Source organism: Grus americana, chromosome 4, assembly GCF_028858705.1.
Source record: "Grus americana isolate bGruAme1 chromosome 4, bGruAme1.mat, whole genome shotgun sequence".
NCBI lineage: Eukaryota > Metazoa > Chordata > Aves > Gruiformes > Gruidae > Grus > Grus americana.
Window position 1 is genome coordinate 57,666,625 of NC_072855.1, and position 24,090 is coordinate 57,690,714.

General features: G+C 43.0%; 1 protein-coding gene across 1 annotated transcript in view; it reads right to left on the reverse strand.

Moving 5' to 3' along the window:
• Positions 1-12,305, reverse strand: part of COL25A1 (collagen type XXV alpha 1 chain) — a 314,927-nt gene extending 302,622 nt beyond the window's left edge. The window contains exons 1-2 of the mRNA XM_054824657.1: positions 11,586-12,305; positions 11,005-11,074 (exon numbers count right to left, since the gene is read on the reverse strand). Coding sequence (XP_054680632.1) covers positions 11,005-11,074; positions 11,586-11,945 — 430 coding nt within the window. The 5' untranslated portion in view covers positions 11,946-12,305. The remainder of the gene's footprint in view (positions 1-11,004; positions 11,075-11,585) is intronic.
• Positions 12,306-24,090: the final 11,785 nt, after the last annotated feature.

The following is a 24,090-nucleotide window of genomic DNA, read 5'->3' on the forward strand; positions in this document are numbered from 1 at the left end:
TCCATCTGATTATATCCTGGACTATTGATTAAACTGGAGCATGGAGGGGTGATTACCAAAATTAAAAAGGAGAAGAGATTAATGCATTGGAGAGAAAGAAGTTTCTGCTCCCCAAGACAGTAACTTCATTCAAAATTGTAAATACTTTGTACTCGTAAGTCTTTGGCACACTTTGGTTAACGTCTTTACATCCGTCCTATTTTACAGACAGGAGAACTCAAATATGAGGATGTTCTACCTCACCTTTACAGTCCTGAAATGAATACAATCACAATACAGAGCTGTTACTTAGTTGTTCCTGCTGTAATTCATTAAGCACAATGTTTCCTCTAAGCTGCATTCCTTTAAACTTACTATGAGAGTGCTTTTCCCAGAGTGTTCCAGTTGTTATAATACACACTGAAAACAGATTCAGTTCTCCTTATTATCCTAAAATGGACTGAAATTGTTTGGAATACATCAGAAGACCACCTTGTAGCAGCAAATCAATTTTAAGAGAGAGGGAAAAAAGCGAGGATTTCAGTCTTGCTGACTGGTGGTTCAGTTTAAGGCTCATGCTTCTTTTTAACCGGCCAGTCTAAGGGCTTATGTGCTGCCTCTTAATTGAACGTGCTAAAAGAAAGTCCTCCTACCGCATGTCAGGATGTGGCTCAGCCTGGAATTCAAACTAAGGAATTATGCAAAGCTGTCCTAAAGTGAAATCCACAACTGTCAGACTTAAATACTAATCTCTCTTCACTAAGATTAGTCTCCCTACACTAAAGAAATACAGTGCACTTACATGCTTGCTGCATTGGAAAAACACTTCATCCTCACATAGAGAAACATTTCCAGCCTTCTACAAACATGGCTGTCATCATTACAAAGACACCAACTCTAAGTAAGTATTGACAATGGCTGTCTAAGCACTGGTTCATTTTAAACGGATGCCATGCCACTGTGTCTTTCAGCCTCTCTGGTTCATCAGTATTCTGTATGCCTACTCTCAGGAGCCACTCGGGAAACATATGCAAGATAATCCTTACTGAACTGTGACTTCTTCATAAACACACAGAGATAGCTACAGCAAACACCACGATCCGTTTCTGTGATACCACCGCATTTGTATGTGCCAACTAAAGCCATTCCCCAAGCCGCATAATATTAACTGACACAAACAACTATCAAGCATCCATCAGGACAGAGAATAAAGAAGAGCAGAGTTCAAGCTCAGCACTGCCATAAAGACCACCTTAACACCCACTTTTGGTCTACACAGAGTCAGGAAGTATTTTTACTAAAGTTTCAAGACAGCTACCCTGTCTGAGAGATGAAAGGTGTAAAATCAGTAGTATATTAAGCACCTCTGTCAAGCTGAAGTGACAGTTTTCAACATTTGTCATCCTTCAACCGGCAATAACCAGCAGTGGAGGTACAAGCATTAAAGGAACATTTGATAAAAAAGCAGCAGCAGAGTTGGCAGTACAGGGACTCTCCAGCCAACACTTAACAGTATATTTCATAGTGATGCCATTATCTAGATGCAAACTCTGTGACTGGAGAGGAATATGGAGTTTATCCTTTTAATCCCCTGCAGCCATACCCCTATGCTCAGGTATCAAGGCTTCCCCTAAGAACATTAAGGGAATCAGAACAGGAGCTTACTCAGAAGGTACGGGCTCAGGGTGGGGAGGAAGAGGCCTTCAAGCAGCTGTTCCCATATTCTTAAGAGATTATTAGAGATGCCAGCTAAAGGAAATACCTCCTCGAGTTAAGATATATACACTTTGACTTTGAACACTGTGGTTCTCCATGAAAACCCTACTATCATCCAGCTGAAACACCAATATGTTAAGAAACCTTACGTCACTTCCTAGCAACACAACTAGTACTACCACCAGAAGCTAGGCCTTAGTCTGTAGCCAGCTATGCTCTTGCTCTTACAAACTGCACATGATCTTAATCACAGAAATATCTTTTTAGAGAGTTTATTTAGTGTTCTTCAAGTTACAGGGTGCTGTTCTGCGTTCAGATATGCATACGCAAATCTGTCACTGCAGTGGTAGCCACACCTCTGATAAAGGAGTTTTGAAACCAGGAAAATGTGTTGAATATTGGAGACCAAAATCTTTTATGTTCCTTCCTCCCCCCCACCCCCGCCAATTTTAGAAAAGATCTTTTAAATAGCAGTTTCTCACCATAATCTTAAGCACAGTGTGCAAAGAACGAGTTTATACTTATCAAAAGAACCTCCTTCATAAGCTAAACCTTTAACATATACTTGCAGTATGATTTTTTTCTGTGCTATTATATTACAGAGAAGGGATATTGAAAATACTCAAGTGGAAGGTAAAATAAATGAGTTTTTCTTAAGACAGCATAAACTGCAAGTGGCAGAACAGCAAAGGCCTTAAAACCACTTATTTCTACAGTCTTCCTCCCCTGATATTTACAGCTCTTACTCCACAGCCCCTTACTCCTAAGAGTACTAAAATCTTCAAAAGGATAGGAAGAGCCAAGTTCATGAGCTAATTGATTCTGCTTCTTTTTCAGAAAAAGAAGAGAAAATAAAACACTTCCTTCCCACAAGTCTTTGCTGCTCAGAGGAAGCACCTCCCAGGTACCAACAGACTGAAGTAGTAACAAGAAATGGCACGAGCCAGCTATTTCAGTCAGCGGAAAGCAGTGGATCAGCCACCTGCCTTTATGCAGGTTTTTCCCTGATACAGCGAGCTATATTCTACATTATGTCACCATGACTCGGCAGGCAGCCTACTGTGTGTCCAAGTTACAGCATAGTGTGAAATACCACCAAAACCATCATACTGCTATGTTGTACAGTGTACTGCGTTAAAAAGAGGACCTAAAAGATCAAAGATTATTTGATACCCTCCTTCTCCTCAACACTTCTTCAGCTGAGCTGGTAGAAGAGCCACAGACGGGTAGGGGAAGCTACCTAGAGGGACTCACATCCATCATTATTCCCTGTACAACCTCCTTTTCAACCTCCCCAAGAATCTGTGATCCGCTCTCCATCGTGAGCCCAAACAAGACATATTAGCAAAGATAAACATCTATAAAAAAAAATCTGTAAGTCATATTCCTAAAAACCCAAATTTAAATTCCTAAGTACTTAAAAAAAAAAAAACCACCCACACACACATCATTAAAGAAATTTACTATTATACTTGCCCAACACACAATAATTGCAAGATGAGATTCATGCACAGCCAAAACTAAGGTGATAATTCTAATGCTTAACACAGAATAAACTAAAAATTCTGGTTTTAATAGACCTCCATCTATTTCCTCATGTAATTCACCTGTACACATTCTAAAGAAAAGTATATTTTCTTTATATTTGACAACTTCCTGCTCAATTTTTAAGACAGCATAGGACAAGTTATTGTTGCTTAAAAGCTACATTGCTTCTTGGTTGAGTGTATCTAAGCAGAAGTCTCTGAAATCATTGTATTAATTTTCAGAACATTCTAAAAGAAAAAGTAACATCCCAGTTTTATCACCTCTGTTATTCTGTTATTACACATTTTCTTCACTCCATTTATTGTTTCTTTGCCCTACAAAGGGCTGTCATCATATCTTTGATATAGTTATAAGAACATATATTTCTAGTAAAAAGATTTACATGGATATATAACAATTTCATATTTCTTCAAAAAGCTCCTCAGGAATCATCATCTGTTTCAAAGCTTTCCAAGCACAAGAACAAACAGTTCTCCCTAAACATGCATGCAATATTTACAACTGTGTGTAAATACCTGCTCCTATATAAACATACCTCTGCACATATAAATGCAATCAATTTTAATACAACACCCACACTGCTGCCGCTCCCCCCCGCCAAAAAAAAAGATACAGAAGAGCAGAGGAGGAGCAGAAAGGATAAGTTTTACAGTGTGCATCACAAACAAGACTGTTTTCCAACATATTGAAAAAGCTGTTTTAAGGAGAGCATGCTGATCAGGTTTTCTTCATGAACATGAAGGATGGGACAAGTGGTTTACTTCACAAATAAGGAAATCATAGCTTGCCTGCTAAGAACTAGGAAACCTATGGAAATATTTAAATAGATTATTTTAGCTTAGGCACTTCTATGCATTAACAATTTCTTGCACTAAATGTTTACTTATTTACAGAGCAGCACATTTTTAACTGAGGAGACTATTTACAGGAGGCTGCTGCACTTAATCCCAGAATTAAGGCAGATCCAACAACTTGTTGAGCCATGACTGACTAGACACTGCGGCTGTGAACCACATGGAAGGAAATACCTGACAACGATGGCCAGAGCCCAGAAGCATGAATAAGATGATCTCCTGGGGTATCAACCCAACTTGTATTTCTAAAGTTGTTCAAGTCTACGTAGAGGAAAAAAGAGCTGTACATACGAATCTTGCACTTTCAAATTTGGCACTCAGTTCTGAAAATTTGTCCTGACATTTTTATTAAGCTCTCACAAACAGCTTCTTCTGCTTAATGTAATCTCATGAAAATACCCAAGCAGATGAATTTAAGCAGGCACTGCTCTACTGTAAGTCTAACCAGTAAAAACATGACAGTCTGCAAGCTTCCAAAAAGCAAGCCTGCAGCATCACGTTCACTATTGCGTGTATTATCTAACTGCAAGCTGCAGCTTTAATCGTATAGAGTGAAAAGTGTTTCTTCCAGCGTGTATTAATCTTTGCCTTCTTATGTCTTCTTAATAGTTCTAAGTAAGCAGTCAGATTTCCTTTTTGCAGCTGACTTACGAAATCGACTGAAACAATGAAGGGGGAAAGTGCTCTGCATAGACAAGCCTTCCTGAAGAGCCTGTAGTTAGCAACATGACTCAAGTTCTGTGTGCGTTAAAGAAAGATGAATGGTTTCACAGGGTTGGTAGCTTGAAGATGTTAATTAAACGATTCTATCTGGTAACCTAGAAGGCCCTATAAAGACAGCTTCTGTCAGTCATGCTGTTTGCAAAGCTAGCTGATTTTTACTGCACTAAGTATACAAAAAATAGACAGGTAAGCCTCAGGCAGTAAATTTAGAAGGGAGTGAGAAGGAGGATGAGTGCTGTAATGCAGGTGCAGCAGTGCTGTTCTTCTGGCAACACATTCCCAAGAAGCCACTAACCTTTAAGGAAAGGAATGGGGAAGGTGAGTATTGCCCAACAGAACTCAGTTTTCTAAGCTTTAAGGACTCTTTAAGGAAATAGATGCATATATTTAAAGATATAAGAAAGAAAAATAAATTAAAAAAAAAAACCCTACACAGACACTAAAAGCTTTGTTCCAGAAGTAGGGTTAACAGCCACTTCTCATGCTGCAAGACTCACTGTACTTGAACTGCTTTGACACTTCAGCAGTTTGAGATGGACAGCTGCCACATGGAAGGATATCTAAGAACATATATGATATGTTCTTATGTTTAATATTAATCTCACATAATATAAGAACAGCTAATGCAGATAATCAAACCTTCCTTTTAATATGTCTTGTTTGACAAAACTCTGCAAGTTCAATAAATTTTAATTCAAGTCATAGAAAAACCTTTTGTTAATAACACTTTTGCAGTCAAATCAACCTTTGTTACACCACCGACATCAACGATATTACAAAAGACAGAAATCTGGTACAGTTTGCTGTCAATCAATTCTCCTTTGAGCCACATTATGTTTCGTTCATCATGCTGCACACCCTACCTCCTTACCCAGAGGGAAGGGAATTAAAAGGTCACATCTTAGCCAATAAAATATATTTAGCTATTCTGTGGGGAGAAAACAGTATCTCTAATCAGTCATCCAAACAAGACAACAGACTACCCAGAAGGTTGCATGCTGCTGCACATCAATAAACATCTTTATCTAGGAACTGAAATGAAAAATATCAAACCAGTGAAGGTATGAAAGGGGAACTCAAAGCCCTGTCAGAAAAATTACAAAATTAGAGCTGAGCACTGCATTCAGCAAATAGATGATACAGACATGGCAGAAATAAGTAGTGCTGGGAGCTAGGTTCAGATAGCATACTCTGGAATTTTAAGTAACAGGGAAAAACACTTTGGATGTTTTCTGTATCTATCCATATTTTCTTTTGGGTCTCTCTACTGGTAAACACTTAAGTCAGCTCCTCTTTTCTTTACCTCTTCAGTCTTTACAGAGCTGCTTCACTGTAATCATAATTAAAAAAAAAAAGTAATACCCTGCTGACACGTATTTGGGGATTCTTTAAATCCCCAAAGTTGATTTATCCTTCATTCTGTCAGTCTCACTAATCAAAATGCTCCAGGAAACAGTCCTGATGGAACACGTGGAAATAAGAAAGAGCGCCTAAATCATACTTCCACTGCATGTCAAAACAAACATTATGTGCTTAAGACGACAAAAACTGTACCGGGATGCTAAGAAAATACATAGATTTTTCCCATCCACGCTGCTACCAAAATACCTACAGCAGACTCATCGCCTTACTGAAGAACTGTAGCTGTAGAACACAGTTTTCCCACTAGAATTACCAGAATAAGACTGACTGGTATTCTCCACCCCACACCCCCCCCCAAACCCCTTCCTTATGGCATTTCATCTCCTGAATGAACAGGTTTATATACACACAACTACACTGAAACAAGCTTTATAATCTGATCACAACAAATTGCATAGCAAAATAGGAGGTACTTCAAATGCCAAACCATAAAACTCTTTAAGACTGGAACAGAGAATCAAGATGACCAGATTACAAAAAGAGCATAAAATAGTTGGCTAAGAAAGAAGAATGATGGCAATGTCCGTGCTTGGAAACGGTTTGAAGCCACAGGTATCTGAACACAACAGGGAGAAAAATGCAGGTTTCTTGATGAGAAAAATACAAGAGAAAGAGCAAAGGAGGAAACACTGTCTGTGGCACAAAAGAAAAACAAAAGTAAAATTATTTTGTCAACTTTGCCAGGTACCCATCAGTGAAGTTTAGCTAATGTTCTGGGGACAAAAAGAATGGGAAAAAAAAAAATAAACCCACACCAGACAACAAAAACAACAAGAAACCCACAACCAACCAAAAAAAACACCCCACCCAAACTCGCAAACCCTATCATTGTGCATGAAGGCTATAGTGAACATACATACAGAGCATGTCATAGAAGTTAGAGATTAAAAAAAAATTCTTATGTTATGCAACCTATCCTTTGTCAATGCAGAATTAAAGAAATGTATGGCATATAGGCATTCCTGCTTATATAATACTCTTTGCTTTATTTTTTTTTAAAGGAATAAATGCATTATAAAGGTCTTCCTCAAAAGAGAAGGAAAAAAACCCCACACCTGGCCAAAGAGGACATACAGAACCATACATAATCACCTGCTAGCCTTCCTGCCGACCAAGTCTGAACTTTCTGTACTAATAGACTTGACTCCTACTCCTACCAACAGCACCTGACTCCAGTAGTGGGCTCTGAGGACCACTTACAGAAGGGGACATCATGGCACATGACTACAAGTGTCAGAACTTGACCCTTACAATATATAAAGGATCAATTCCCTAAAACATGCAAGCATATGTTCATTTCTGCTAAGTCTACGGGTCCCAGGTATACACGTGAATGCTTTCTGGAAGAGGAAAGTCTTAAGAAATTCTTAGGTTTTTGTAGATTCTTCAAACTATTGAATTGGGAGTATCCCTGTGCTTTCTCCATGCGTTACTCTTTCCACCGCAGTGTAACTCTTGGCACTTGGTAAGATGTATCCAGCACTGTGCCTGACTGTTCCTCATAAAGCTGATTATGCTCCAACAGCCATTTAAAGGAACATTCAAACATGAAATAACTACCTACACACCTTTTTTGTTGTTGTTGATCTTTTACAGTAGATAAACTTTACAATAAATAATAAATCTGGCAAAGGAAAATTAATTTATTATGCTTAAAATAATTTTAGCCACTCAATTTGCCCCCCAGTCCTATGTGCAGAAGGCTAACTGCCAGCAACGACTGCAGCACTAGTTGCAAGCATGGGATTTAAGCTGGCACTCTTGGTAGAACTGAGGTAATTTAAGAGGAATGTCATCATGCATTTACTTCTCAAACTTTATTACTCTGCTTTAAGGGGAGAAAGAATGCCTGCTATTGTAATTTTAAAAATATTTACAAAATCTTTGGTATCTGGTTTTAGTCCTGCAGAATTAAAATCAAAGCTCTAATCTCTCCTCACATCGTGTTTCTTTCATAAGAAAATAATAATTAGAAAACTCACATTTAGTGAAAACAAAGTTTTTCAAGAGAAATGTGACCACTCTTCGCTCTAGACAAAGTTCAAGGCTACTGTTGAATTAAAAGGAGCTACACGTGGACAGCTCTGCAAGCTACGAGCAGTTGTGAACCTGGCTGCCTTTGGTATCCAAGCTATTCAAACCCAGTTTCCTTTGAACATGCAAGTTCCTGCCATGGAGGGCCACGAGGGGATGAACATCTCAAGCTAATGAGCTCTACACCAGTTGCATAACTTTAATCCTAAATCAGAGGCAACTTTCTCACCCTCTTGTCTGCAGATTGACTTTCCCTCTCTTCTTTCTGTAGAGAACAATGTAACCTATTTTTAAATAATCTTTATTTCTCTCTTTAAAGAGCAGGATGATGGAAACTGCCTTGGTGGCCATTTGGCAGCAGGCTCTGCTCACAGCATAGGGATGTTTCAGACAATCACCTCTGTACCATGAAGGCATTCCAAAGTCATCTCTAACAGACATGTACTTTATTATTACAGAAACGCAGGGAAGAAATGCAGAAGCCAAGCAGAATAAAGCAGCAAAATGGAATCACATGGGGAAGCAAAAAGGCAATTTACTCTTTGGCTTCACTAATAGCGGGCAACAGAAAAACCACTGCATTTCCGTGATACTTTTCCTATTAAACCAAACGTCTTCCTGAACACAGTAGTCCAAATTTGTAATAGCAGCATCAAGGATAAAAATAAAAGCCCCTCCTGTCCAGTCGAAAAGGAATCCTAACAAAGCAAATGAAATGAAGAAACAGCGATTTATTTGCTCTACCCCCTCCTGCTCTGGCTAATGCCCGCTGTTAGAAGGCACGGTACTCGCGCGGCGGCGCTGCTCAGCCCTTGTTCTCTCAGACAAGGCTCCCAAGACAATGCCATTTTGAGGTAGACACCTGTCCACTGGCAACAAGCATGAGAGCATCAATTCATTTTAAGCTGTCCAAAATGAGGCTATCACATGGCAACATCTTTCAGTCGCTACAAAACTTGCTTCCAAACTGAAATAGCTACCCAGAGGTGAAAAGCTCCGTATCACGTTTCTAATCCCCATACCAGCTAGTCCTCGCTGCAATTTATTATTTTTTTTATTTTATAACAATTCATGTAAGTTTTTCCGATCTTATGGATCTCGCTCCCTTGAAAATGTTTCCCAGATCACTTTATTCTAGCTTTCATCTAGCAAGGATTTTTACAATGCATGTGAGGAATATTCTGTTACTCATTATCTATTTGATAAAGCATACTTCTTAAGAAAAAAAGGTCAGGTAAAAATTGGTATAATGTGGAGCTCTAGTGGTAGTGGGGAAGTAAAGCAATGCGTAACACCAACTGTGAAACAGTAGATACTGACCTTTAGTATGAAGACAGTAAGCAAAAATATTGTAACAGACTAATTTAAACAAGGAGAAGGCAAAGGGAGAGAGCTTGGCATCAAATTCAACCATGTTTCAGGCTCATAGAGTACATCTTTGCATACAATATGATGAGCAACCCTCATTTTTAGTGCACAGACTTGAATCTTACAATTTATTGCAGTTAAGCAACAGAAAAAAATAAGAACAACACTGTATGCTCATGTTAGCCTTAAAGGAAAAAGTTATATATAGTACAGCAGGAAACCAACGTTCCTTACCAAAACTAGCTGGGAATCGAGTATAATTCTGTGCAGTCTTTCAAAGTCCTAGTCATATATATTGTCCCTTTCATGCTAGCCATGGTAACTCCTATACTAGCCAGTAAATACTCGGCTCTTGTATCATCAGCAAAATACCGTACCAACCATTGAGGTCAGTTTAAACACCGAGGTTCAGCAGTCCCTTCAGGCTGATGAGCTTGGCAGGAATTAAAACCTAAACTAGAAGAGCTCCTTCGTTACATCCACAGAACTATCACACATCCTACTGGCAAACATCATCAGCTTAAGTCTTGTTTACAGTCAATATTCCACACGTAAAGATGTTTTTTTTAAAAACAGAGTGGCAGGATATGGAAAGCGTACTGTCTAGTGCACTTCATCACACAGGATTTTGAAATTCCTACATCACCCTGTGAAACACTGGCATTATTTTCTTAACTTTTTAAGATTTGAACTCGGGTATAAAGCTAAGACAATATTGACAGCTATCAGACTGTCAAAAAGCAGCATGAAAAACACAGAAAACATTGCAGTGTGTGTGTATGAACAACTGATCCCAGTATTAGGGGGCCCCATTTCCAAAGTCAAGCAACATCACTGGTTGCATAAACACACAGTTTTGAATCCCCAGTATGAAACCTGCAACCCCTTCCTAGGGGAACTGCTTTCATCCATAACTACAGAAAAAAAGAGACTGAAAAGCTCTTGAATATATTACTGGTAACTTGCAACAGACTCTCCACCTATTTCAATCCATGTTATAGGTTGCTTAAGATTTTTGCTAAGAACTTTTGTGTCTACTTCCCAAGAATGCCTTGATTCAGTACTACCCCATTTAAGACAGAATATATTTTTTTCTTGCTAGAGTAGATCATTAACTTGCTCATAAGTGTAATTGTTTGGCATTACCCAGCCTAACTGGGAGTTTTTTAACCAGTGTTAGTTCCAATCCAGTGCCACAGTGGAAACAAATGAATCTGGGCTTTACACCTTTTCCCCCCGAGGTACAGCTGTTGATTGAAGAGGCATCCCCTAGATCTGACTTACGTGCACGGGAAAAGCACGGCATAGCAAAACCCCGGAGTTACAAGCCCCAGAGAGATTTCCGTGTTGTGTCTGTTACCTGGTGGGCAGTTGCACTCTGGAGGCACTTCTCTCGCTACTCGGATTTTTGCCAAGTGTTCGTACGATTTCTGTGGGCGAGAGAAGCAACGGGAGGGCACTGGGTGAGCTCACTCTGCCACGGCAGCGTTCCCGACACGCATGGCCACAAACTGGGATTCACCACTGTTCCACAGGGTGCGCAGCCAGCGGTCGCTTCTTCACTTGGACTCGACCCAAGGTGTCTCACTGACTTCTCCGCCCCCACAACAACAAACACAAGCCCGACGCCACCGGCTCTCTCCCACCTCTGCCGCAAGTGCCCCCCTGGCTTTATTCTTTTTTTTTTTCCTTCCCCTTTCCTTACGGATGAGGAAAGCCTCGGTGCCGTCCCGCCCGCCGCTCGCCTCAGGCCCGCTTCCCGCCCCCGTCCCCACCCGGGGATGCGGGCTCACTCTCGCCGCTTCTCCCCCACCTCCCGCCCGCGGAGCCGCTCCGGTCGCCCCGCTCATCGCCTCAGCCGGCCTCCCGTCGCCCCGCACACATCATCCCCCACCCCCGGCACACACGCAGGCTGAGAGCGGCCACCCCCGTCCCGCACACCTGGGCGAGAAGTCGCTCCACTTTCTCCTGCATCATCGCGTTCAGCTGCTCCAGGGAATAGCCGGGCAGCGGCGGGAGCGGGGCGGCGGCAGAGAAGCCCCCTCGGGCGCCCTCGATGGCCGCGACCCTGGCCTGGAGGTCGCTGGTCCGCACCCCCAGGTAGACGCAGGAGGCCGCCGCCAGCGCCGAGAGGAGAGCCGCCAGCGCAGAGCCGCACGGCCCGGCCCGCCGCGGGCAGCGGTCCCCGCCGCAGCCGGGCTTCCCGCTGCCATCCCGTCCTGCGGCTCCTCGGCTCTTCCCTAACGTGCTTTTACACCCTTCAGCTGCGGCAGCTTTGATTTCCTTTCCTCCGCCCCCCATGGAGGCAATTAGTTTACAAACAGCGGCAACAAAAATAATAACAATAAAGTACCAGAAAATAAATAACAAAAAGGCGAAATAATTGAAAAAAAACCAAACCCCAAAACGCGATAAGTAGAAGAAAAGCCCGCAACCGGCGCTCACACTTTCAAGGCGGAGCGGCGGCGCGCACCGCAGCCCGCACCGCACCGCACGCCGCCCGGCAGCGGGTCGCGACTAAGCCCCGCAGCAGGGGCGGGAGGTGGGGAGGGGGGGTGAGGAGCCAAAATCCGGCAGCAGGGCTGGGTGCGGGGCGAGCCCCCGCGGCTTCCACCCGCCCTTCGGAGGGAGCAGCGTGCTCTGCTAACGGTTTGCCACTTGTCAGAGAGGTTTGCAGGCGCGGGGCGGGAAGCGCCCCCCCCCACACTCCGCCTCCCGCTCTCCTCCCAGCCGCCGGCGGACTTGTTGCTCCCCCCGGCACCTGCCTGCCTGCCTGCCGGCGCCCAGCAGCCGCGCCAGGCGGGGAAGCCCGCAGGCGGCCGGGAGCCGCGTCGCCCCGCCGGCAGGGAGCCCCCGCGCTGCCCCACTGTCAGCCGCGCCGCGGAGCTACCGCCGCTCCCGCCCGCCGGCCCATCTCCCCGCCCTCGTTAGCATAATTTATTCACCTAGGCGGAGGAGCGGGCTGGGAGCCCGCTTTGCATAATGTACGCGCGGCGCGCGGGGTATTAGACTTGCAAATGAGGCGGGTGCGGAGGGGAGGGGGGAAGCGCCCGCGGCCGGGGGGTGCCGGGGAAGGGACGGCGAGAGGTGGCCTGCCCCGCCAGGGAAACTTCTGGAAAACCGCGCTAATTTACGGCGGTTTATGAGCGGGCTGTCATGCCCACGGTGCGGGCATAAAACACGGGGGAGCGCTCTGTCGTCCCGTGCTTTTTTTTAGAATGCGGAGGATAAACGCGTATAACTCAGCAGCCGGCTGCCCGGCGAGCGCGTGCACGCGACATGAGGGCTCGCGTCCAATGGAGCAGCGTGCACTAACTCCCTATTGCATGGAGTCGGTTTAATTTTAGCTGATTTTCTTTCTGTTTGTTTATTTACCAGTCGCTTCTTCGCTGTGTGGTGCACGCCAGCCCGTTTTCATTGCCCCTGGTTTGTACGACAGGAAAAGAAGCATCAACATGCAAAGAACTGCGCTGATGGCCTGGAGAGAGCTTGTCGGCTTCTGATCCCTTCCCCTCTGCCTCTGACCCTCCAAATGCCGCATTCACCTGGTGTAGTTTGGTTCTCATCTTGGCATTACCACAGAGCATCTCCTACGTAGCGTTTGGTGTGGCATTTCTTGCGTCCGGCAAACTTCCCGAACCAGAGGAACCAGGACCAGACTCTGAAGGAACACGTAGATCACCCTGGGTGGCATTTACTCACATGAATACTGACTTCTTACAAGATATAAAGACTCGTGGGATGAAAAAGAGGCTTGTCCAACTATGGCGCTTCTCAGATAAGACTGAGAGTGCTGGTGTGTACTGCAAGTCAAGTTTCCTTACGGAGTCATATTTGTGCAGTTTTATTACCTATTGTTTCCCAAATATTCAAGCAATCACAGCTGCCATGAAAACATGGATCCAAAAAGCTTTGTGGGTTTCAGTATAATTACTTAGACTTTGAATAAAGCGTACCAGAAGTTCATAACTAGTCATTTATTCTTCGTAATTTGTCTTTCTCCTTTCTAAAACAAAGTTTCACGGACTCTAATCGGGGAAAAGAAATCACGACGACGTAGCCCAAGGTGATAATTTCTTCACGATAAACAGTTAATAGCTGCAATGGAGAGTTTGCAAACAAATTCCCCCAAGCGGCACATACCTTATGATCAGGACTTGTGAATAACAACTGCTCTTTTCAAAACAAGGACTTGCTCACAGACTATCTCTTGGCAATAAGACGACGAAATGGTATTTGGAATGAATAATCTGACAGAAGAAAACAAATAATACCCACATGCTCTTATTTGGTGCATAGCACGGGCTCCCTGAGCGTGCTACGAGCAGGACCCAGGCTGCCTCGGAGCGGCTGGTGGGCCAGCGAGGCGCTGGGAGCCATCGGCGCCAGCTCCAGCGCTTAACATTACCCCCTGCTGTTAGTAGCCAGCGCCATTACTCAGCCCTGCCCGTGGTGACATCCAGCAAAGGAAAGCTGCAAACCCTCAGGATACGATCATCCTCCTCTCCGGTTTACGCAGGGGGTTACTGAGGCGCCGCTGGGGGCAGGACGGCTGCCCGCACCCCGCTGCTGCTGGTGCCGTACCCAAGTGGGTGCTGCCTCGTCTAGGCCAGGGTGAAATTTCCTCCTGAGATCAGCTCTTTTTATTTCAGTGCAGATACGGGCGTCCTCTGGCTGCTTCAGTGCCCCATACAACCGTGCACCCATATATCAATGTGACCTGGCTCAATGTTTTGCTTGGCCGAAAGATGCGGTCTGTCTGTCCAAGCATCTTTCTGTCCCAGCATCATGCTGTCTGTTTGTTTTGGACAAGGCACACTCCACATCAGAAATGAAATAGCCTGAGACAGAAAGTCCCTTGTTGCATTAGATTTACACGTACTTACCATCGTAAAAATCGCCAAATGAGCCAGATCACCATGTTTCTGTGGGACACGATGCAAAGCTGCTTTCCTACTGGATAGCAAATTTCACGCTGAATGTTTTTTATTCTGAAGAGGTGTGATGGGAATCCTTTATTTTTCTGTCTGGGACGAATAAAAAACTCTGCCATACTAGAATCAATGCCCAAACAAACACGAGAACAACTTTAAAATATGCAAGAACTTGTTTTCATGTTTTTTTGGTTTTTTTGCAAGGGGTAGCTATACCTCTACACACCTGGGAGAAATGTTAGCCCTGCCTGGTCTCACCTCTGGAAAGAGACAAGGCTCATTCATTCCTCGTGCATGTGGCTGCTCACGCGTATCCTCAGACAAAGGGAAACATGATGAAGAAGAGTGAAAGACCAGTGCCAAGTCTTCCTTCTTGCTCCAGCTTAAAGTTACATTTTTCTTTTTGCCAAAGCTTGGCAAGATGTCATTTAAAAGTTTGTTAAAATGCTTAGAAATTACTTGATAAGGACAGAATTTACGAATAAATGACTTCCAATAGCTTTTTTTTCTAATGTGTTTTCACATAGAAATAGATACCAGAGAGTCTTTGAAGATGCAAATTAGCAGCATGCTCTTCTTACAGAAAAACCATGGTGATCTTCCTGATGAAGGCATATTTATCCACCTCACGGCAGGGCTGGTCCAGAATAGACTAGACTGGACTACAGAATCTGAGCAGCAAGCTAAATTAAACACAGTCTGATTAAGTCTAGCCCAGAAATTGTTAGTGCAGGTGAAGAATATAACAGAGCTGGTTTACCTGTTACGAAATTATCTGGTCATGTCTGCCCGAATAGAGAGCGTTAAGCAGCTGTACTCTTCTGTGTTCAGTTACTTGATACCATCAAGTGGACGACCGGCAGCTTTGCAGTACGCTTACCCCATCTAAACACAATAAAGTGGAGAAAAAACATGTCAGACTCAGCCTTGCTGCTTTTGCTGGCTTTCCGTAAGCAGGAGGCAGAGCGAATCCAGGACATGCGTATGTTCAGTGCCAGTGAGCCTGCTTCTTATTTTGCAGCCATGATGATGCCAGAGTCAAGAAGGCATCTACTTAGGATCATAGCTAAAATTGAAACCAGATTGCTGTAGCACTTTTGAGAATGCTATCCATGCAATGAAAAAAACGGCTTTTCTTTTTTTTTTCCTCTCTCTTAAAAAAAGCCACTATTTTTTACATTTTTTATTGGTGAAGATTTATAGGTTTTGAATTAGAGCAAGTAACTTGGTCTAAAGAGTCAAACTCCTACTCCAGGAGTAAAACAGATGGCTGTTCGCATGGGCAAACAGTAATTTAACTGCTTGCAAGCAGGAACTGTACCTCAGACGTTGCTGGTCACACTTAAGGTGATATACCATGCAAGTTCAGGTTACAAAACACCTAAAATGCTTAAAAAGCCTGTTTTGTATCTGGTAGCTAGAATAAAGCAGCTTGAAATAAGAACTGTACCCCGGATATATTGAGCTGGTCATTAACACGTGCAGGTGGAGTATAAGAAATGGCAGATCTGCAGCACTCCAACTCAAACGGTAGCAAAACAGGAGGAGAATTTTCAATACGGTCTGCTGAAGTGCTCGTGCACACAGAGCCGAGGCGGCCACGCTTCCCACCAGGAGGGGAGTGCTCTCACTTTGAAGATTCAAATCTCTAAACGCCACGTTTCAGCAGATCTTGTGCATGACCAGGCCAAAGGTATTGACACAAGATGCTACTGTTTGCATTTCATGGGTCTGTGTTTGAAGATGTGGATGGTGTTTGCAGATAACAATTTTCCACCAGACAAGACCAGTGTCTGGAGTTCTTTCCATATTTTTATGTCTACGGCATGCCGTATTCTGGCTGACCAACCCACAATCCACTACTGGATTTCTTTACCAGATACGACATCATAAATTTGTGATTAGAATTACGCAAAAACAGATCAGTGAAAAATAAGCTGAAATCTGCTGAAAGAACAAGCCGCGTTCAGTTTGTAAAATATTTTACATACATTGTCAAGAAGGGCAGAAGGCAAAGAATAATGTAAGTAGAAATTGGAGTCTGGGACTCTGTGTTGGAACTGAGGTGACACACACAAGGATAAAAGGTTAATAATAGTCATGCATGCTTCAAGATAGAGTTAAAACCTTCTATTCCAAATGTTCCTGCTTTCAAATGCAGCTTATATATTATTCATTATATGTGGACTTGAATTGTGTCTGCATTCTACCGCTTCCTCCATTCCTCTCACTTCTGCTCCGTTCAGCCTTTGAATTGGAGTGCATCTTGCACCCTAAATGAGACTTTACTCAACTTTTTTATACTTATATGGGTAAAATGCAAGGTAGAACCAGAATCCGGCACTTCCGTGACTTGCCTCAGCCTCACTTCTCAGCTCTCTGTCAGGTCAGGTAGTATGGTATTTCTCACTGAGCTGCTCATAATATCTGCCAAGATAGCACAGAATCACCAAAAAAACCCCAGAAAACAACTTACTTCACTGTTTTGGGAAAAAAAGCTGGAAAAGCCTTTCACTTTCAAATATCCAAATTGATTGCCTTCTGCCACTTTAAATTTAATATAAGCACATTAAAGCACAGTATACATGATGCAGTACATTAATATACTTAGCAGATGGGTAACACTTGCTCGTGATTTAATACTTAGATATACTCATTTCACATCTACTGTACAAACACTTCATATATTTGAATCTTTAAGTCAGACTTATCTTCAGACTAGAGGCAATTGAGTCACATGAGCATAGGATTTAGTTTATTAGTTCCATAACCTTACTGCTACTTTGGCAAACCTGATAATAAAAAAAAAAATAAAAAAACCCCTTGCATCTGGATTTTAATATATTTCACAGGATTTCCTTTTTCAACATGATGAAACCAGCTCTCCTAGACCTACAAACTGACTGATTCAAGACAAAATTCAGACCCTGTATGTTATTCTTTACTAAAATTCATGAGCATTTCTCATGTGAATGTATTACGAAACACTTCATAACAGATAAACCAACTATCTTACATTTGTCATAGCTTCAAATACTTGCTTTAAAATGCAGCTGACGCTTGGGAAGCCCTGGCAAGAATTTTACTGAATGGAGAACCATAATGGGACGAGGAGACCAGATCTGAGAACCTCAGACTGAAAAAAGAAAAAAAAAAGACATCCTTGCCCTGGCTCCAGGCCAGTTAATATCCCTTGGTTCCCTGGTTTGTTTATTTGTATATGAATGAACACCACTGGAATTCGTGGGTCGTGGCAAAAGGCTGGGAGGACGAGGTTTGGACGAAGAGTTTGAGAGCCTGCAAAGTCCTATATTAACACATAACTTTACTCACATGAGTAGTCTGATCCAAATCAATAGGATTAGTCATGGAAGTAAACTTTCATGTGTGCTGGAGTATTTGGAGGATATAAACATGCCAAGATGAGGGTCAAGATGTAGGATCCAGCACAAAAAGCTAATTATACAGCAGGGAAATTTTCTACATCTTGTTAATTCCAAATTTCAGTTGCTTTTTTTCCTATCTTTTTCACTTGAGGTCATTACTAAATGATTTCTGTATGCAGAAGCAGTTACTTTTAGGAAGTGATTTTATTTGTCAGAGAAATTATTACAATAAAGAGTATACTCCTGAGAGAGCATAGTGGAAACCACCTCTGAAAAAGGCAACAGTAACTCTGAAGATATTTTTATGCTCCAACACAAAGACTAAGGTTACCAGAAATGTAAAGGTGAAGAGCAGAGGACATTGGCAATCGTAGAATCATAGAATCGTTATAATGCAGATAAACTGACATTTCTATAAGCACTGTCAATTATTTTCATCCTTAAAACGGGCTGAACCTTCTGAAACCTACAGACGTTGTGGGTAAAAGATGGAAAAGATTATCGTGGGACAAACAATTAGGAATCAGAAAAGGCAGCAGAAGGAAGGAAGATTATTTGATTACCAAATTAAAAGGAAGGATCCAGGAAGCAAGCAGAAGAAAAATAGCCGTATGGATTTTAAGAGGCTGAGGGAGTGAGTTAGTTGCAGCAGGAATTCTTCCCTTGGTCCAGTGGATGGTGTCCTCCAAGTGACTTAAAGACAGATAAAATCTGGTGGGTTTTTTTTTTTTTTCCCCAGTTTGGGATGAGTATATTACAAGTCATTTATCTGGAATAAAATATCACTTTACAATCACTGTATATTTGAGTATCAGTGCTTCATCTTAAACTGGCCTCCACAACTCTGCTCAGGGCCATGTTCTTCTCGCTGTTTAACCGAATTACTATGATGATATCATGTAAAAATCCTTAGCAGGACGTCCAGTACCCTCAGTTCTCTTCAGCTTCCCTTCTTGATGCTGATTCCTTGGTCCTCTCGAGGTTTCTATTTTTTGTTGCTAGGTCTGAGGAAGGCAGTGGTGGGCTCTGAAGATTTGTCTTTTCCAATCAGTTGTTGAATCTCTCGTTACTTCAGTGAGGTCTGGGCGCAGATGTCTACGTGCTCACCACCACCTTCCCCAGTCAGTCACATCACAGGAAAAAAGTGTTGCATCGTTCAGCAAATTGGGAAAAAGTCAGTAGTCCCAGCATGAGTGCTCTGTCATAACTCTCAAAGCTGTTGCATCTTGAAAGGAAAATCTGAGAACTAATTTAATTTCAGATTTAGTTTCCTGTGTCATAGAATTCAATGACATGTTGATATAAATTAAATCTATCTTTTTTTTTTAAAATAAAGGATGACTGATCTCAGGCAAATTTATCCTTCTCTTCTGAAGACAGAATTCAGCCACTGCTGAAGATAGATTCAGGATAAAATACAAAACTTTGAACAAATCAAACTTGGATTCAACAGAAATCCTGATTTTATTACTTGTATTTTTTTCTGCACTAAACCCTAATTTGACGACCTCTATCAATGTTGGTCCCTTCCCCAGTTATTCAAGCACAGTTTCAAAATGCCATGCCATTAGCAGCCGAAGAGTTCAAGCCACTATTGAAGGTCACGAACAAAGGTTTCAGGGAAATTGCTGCTTGTTCATACAAATTTTCCACAGAAAAATCATTCCTTTCTGATCATGTTCATACCAGGTATGCATAGCAATTCCTTTACTGGGAAGATAAAAATGTCCAACTATATCACACCCCAGGCAGGGGAAAAAACAAACAAACAAACAAACAAACAAACAAACCAAAAATGAAACCAAACAGAAAACTTTACTCTAAAAGGCTTACCTGCATCTGCAAAATAAATGGTTAGTTTCTCTGGATCAGAACCAAGTAAATTTTAAGCTGCCTGGATGTACATGACAAAACCTACCCAACGGGGTTACCATCAGGTGCAAGAGAAGTGCGTACTATGGATTTAACTTCTTTCTCACATACTTTGAGAAGACACACCGGTTTTCTCAGACCTTCTATCCTCACCAAACTTCCAGCTGTCACATCACTCGCTTTCCTTCTCCTTGCAACGGGCTTGGAGCTGCTGTGCGTGCTGCAGAGCGGGAGCACGTGAAGAGGGCCCGCAGGCTTCCCGGGGCTCCGGGCTTTGTGACTCTCTAGGCTTCTCTTTCTTGCCCTACAGAGGGAAAGGAGGAAAAAAAGCCCAATTCCTTGAAGGCTGCACAATTGTAAAAGCTTTGAAAGGGTGTTTTATAGGGCACGGGGAGGTCAGTCACTGAGGCTGATTCCAAAAATCGATGTTAAAGGTCTCTTTCACATGTCTCTCCATCTATGAACAGCACTGTAACCTCTTCTGTGTGAAATTCTCAGGAAGGAGAATGGAGTAAGATACCCGTGATATCTGGGCAAAAATTAAGATGTTATCTTGAAAATTACGGAACTAAGGTGTCACTGACCACAGCTCCTGGAGAGTCGTAGAGCTAAAAAAGTAAGCTGGCAGTCAGAAAAATGTCTGAAACCCGATCGCGAACATTTAGGACATTTTTCCTTGCCACTAGAAGCGAGATAAAGGAGGCCAGTCAGGAGATCTTATCAGCTAAAGAATCCATAGATCTCCTGTAGATTTCACAAGTATTCACGTGAATAAGCATAATAAAATAGCCCGGCTGCTTGGGATTACAGGTCCCAGCCTTGTGTCTGCATCATCTCAACTCCGTCAGGCCTCCAGCTGCCAGAGACTTTACTGCATCTTTCAGGGGCACGGATTCTTCAAATTACTGTCATAGACTTCTTGTAGCTGTCATATTCTTTACACTACTTGTATTATTTTAATGCCAAAGGTAAAGTCAAGCTGGTTTGTTTTCTGTATTTGCCATGCCTGTAAGAAAATATAAATCTTTGATGATAACGCTGGCTATGGAAGTCTAACCCAGTGAGTAGCAACTTAAGGGGAAAGGGACCACTAAGTTACCTCTTAATTTACTACACTTATCAGTCATGCTTCTTAGTCCTGGATCTCTTCTGCAGGGCTTCCATTTTCCATGGCCCTGCTATGCTTCTTCCTCTGCCAGAGCCCTCTGCATGTACGCTTCCCAGAAACTTGCACTGCTGCATTATAGATGGCTGCTTAGAAGTCAAGACAGGCTTTCCTGATCCTTTATCTTTCCAAAATTACACTGTCAAAAACAGTCAACTGAAAGTTACACGTGTGTTAAATGCTATCTCTGTCTCCATCTCTCAGGGAGTTGGGAGAGACAGTGTCTTTATAGGTGAGCAGGAATATATCGGCAACCAGTCACACAGCATCGACAGCGTCAGTGATGGGGGCGCTGACAGACGAGGAAGCTGGGGCAGAAGGGTGACCCTGTGTTAACATTGCCGAAATCAGTAACGTTTGGTGGGAAATACAAGGAAAGGGAATTTATTATGACCTTTTATAATTGAGGGTGATGCTCCTAAAGGCTCTTTCTTGATGGAGCAGAAGTAGGACTGAGAGAACAGAATGGGCAGGCTTTGGTTGGGGGGCGGGTAATAGCACTATGGATGAAAAAGCAGCAGGGCAGAAAAGATCTATCACAGTGACACGAAACACTTTGTATTTATTACACAGAGACTGGGAGGAGATACAGGAGCTTTCAAGCCCTTGTTTTGCCAGCTAGCTGGGGGACAGGATGAAGCCATCTTATCTGGCCTCGGCAAATCTCAAGATCAAGAAGGTGGCCTCTTGCAGGTGGAGAGGCTGGGAACGTCTCGTAGCAAGAAAGTGTGCAAAGGACTTAAGGAAGACTGTTTTTGAGCTGAGAGTTTTGTTCTGGGTTAGTTAAAACCTCTAAAAACGTGTCTTTCTAATGTTAAGGACAGCTCGGGTCTAAAATTAAAACAGTCCCCGTGTTAGAGGGACAGAAACAGACCCCAGTGGGCTTTGGGAGCAGCATTCCCGCGGTGGGGCAGGAAAGGGAATGTGTTTGATCACTGCAGCTGAAGCATTTTCTGCTTGATGTGGAAGGCCAGGTGGGTGAGCAGAGATGCGGAGTTTGCTCTCCTGGATGAAACAAAGAGAGGAGAAAAGGTTTGGGGAGAAGTCCTCTCCCAGGGTACATACTCATATTCTGCTTTCTGACACATACCCACCCAACATCAGCGCTCCAGTGGGTTTTGCCCGACAGCATATTTAGATAAACTATCCTCCTGAAACAGCAGGATGATTTGTGTCTAATTCTTCACTATTATTGAATGTGGACTTCTACCCATTAAAGAAATCTTGTGCTCTTAATTTTCTGTTTCATCTTGCCCTGGAGGATAGTTTGGTTCCACTGTATTTTTCTGTACTTTTCTGTCCTCTGTGATTGTAAGTGTTTGAGACTTATTAAATACAAAAGCTCTTTGATATCAGCTGGAGCACAGCTGAGGATTAAGCCTGCCCCTCAACGCTCTGCCTGCTGCTGTCGTGTATAAATCCTACATAGGAATCGCTCCCTTCCACAGAAATCAGCCTTAGCCTGCATGAAACATAGCAGATGCTTCGCAAAACAGATCCGAAAGGAAGTGAAGATACCTTTTCCAATGAACTTCGTGATGAATATAAAATCCGGCGTAGGAGCAGCTCCCCTCAGAAAGCCAGCAAATGGGCATCTATAACTCACTCATCTATAAAATGCCTCCTGGAATCCCTAATGGGTGTGAGCAAGCGCCTGTCAGCTTTCTGCCACATGGGAAAAGATGGTACCGGCAGCGCGCTCAGAAACAGTGCTGCCAGGCTGGCGGGCTGCGCTGCTCGGGACGGGGCTCATCACAGCCACCCGCGGGTGCCCGGGAAATGCCCCGTCCCGGCCGCCAGCTCGGCTGACCCGGCTTAACCCAAGAAATGTGACAGCGTCACAGTCCTAGGTGTTATGACTGCAGGCAACAATACATTAATATCCAGAACATAAGAAATACTTAAAATTTACCAAGACCAAAGCAAAGTAGTAGTACTGGTCATCAAAAAGGTAATGAAATTTAGCTGTTAGGTGGGAATCTACTCTTTTCTGGCAACCCTCAAATATTTTGCTGCCAAGGTTTCATCAGCTGTACTTTACATTTTAGTTATTTGAGTCTCCATTAACGTGTCTGTTCTGGAACTAATTTTTAGGTGGTTCACCCACAGGAATACCAGCCCATATGCTTAAAATAAAATGGGGGAGATACATATATGTAGAAAGAGAGAATATATATATATATATTTTTTTTTTTTGCGAGTGATAGCATGCCTGTATATGATTACAATGTGTAAAAAATACTCCAAAGCCTTCTCCTCAATCCGTGTTTATAGGAAAAGTCCCATACACTTATAAAAGAGTGAAGAGTTCTGAAACCAATACCATAAATCAACTGTAAAACTTCATGAACTATGACCATGATGTAAAGCTTCCTGGACTGATGTGAGAGTCTGAGGGTCTTTGCAGCCTCTCGGTTAGGTCACTGTGCTGCAGGCTAGTCGCTCCTCAGCGCTCACCATAACCAAACTCCTGCTCGGTTTCTTAGGGGAGCTGCATGCTGCCTTAGCGATTTCATCTGGAGGCTGGTTTGGTTGGGTTTTGGGGTTTTTTTGCACTAGATGCTGATTTGAAAAGATATCTTGACAAAGAAACGCAGATAAGCCGCAGGCAGGTTTACTGCTGTAGCCCTCCCGTTGCTGCCACTCATACCCTTGTGAAGCAGGGTGTGCTGGAGCAATCAGCTTTTTGGAGGCTCCTGCCAGAACGTCACTTCTTCCAGATTTGAGGCTGACGTGTATTGATTTATTGCAGTCAGGAGATGGGACCCATCAAAATTAATCACATTCTGTCTTTACGCCCCACCTTCGTGTTTCTTCCTGTGGCTTCTGTGATCCCCCCCAGTCAAAGGCCTGTCTCATCTTCCCCTTAGTTCAGAGACAGCATCCTTCTTTCCGGCAGAGTTTATCCCCTTTCCAACTGCGGCTGCACTGTCACCCCATCTGAGCTCTGTAGGTTTCTGCAGAGCTCTACTGCCAAACACCCACTGAAGACTGACCCGATACATCTTCCTAAATGCTTCCAGCAGAACTGTAGCTCAGTACAAATGTTTGTAATGCTGTCTCTTGAGTAGTTTTATTTGTGGCTATAC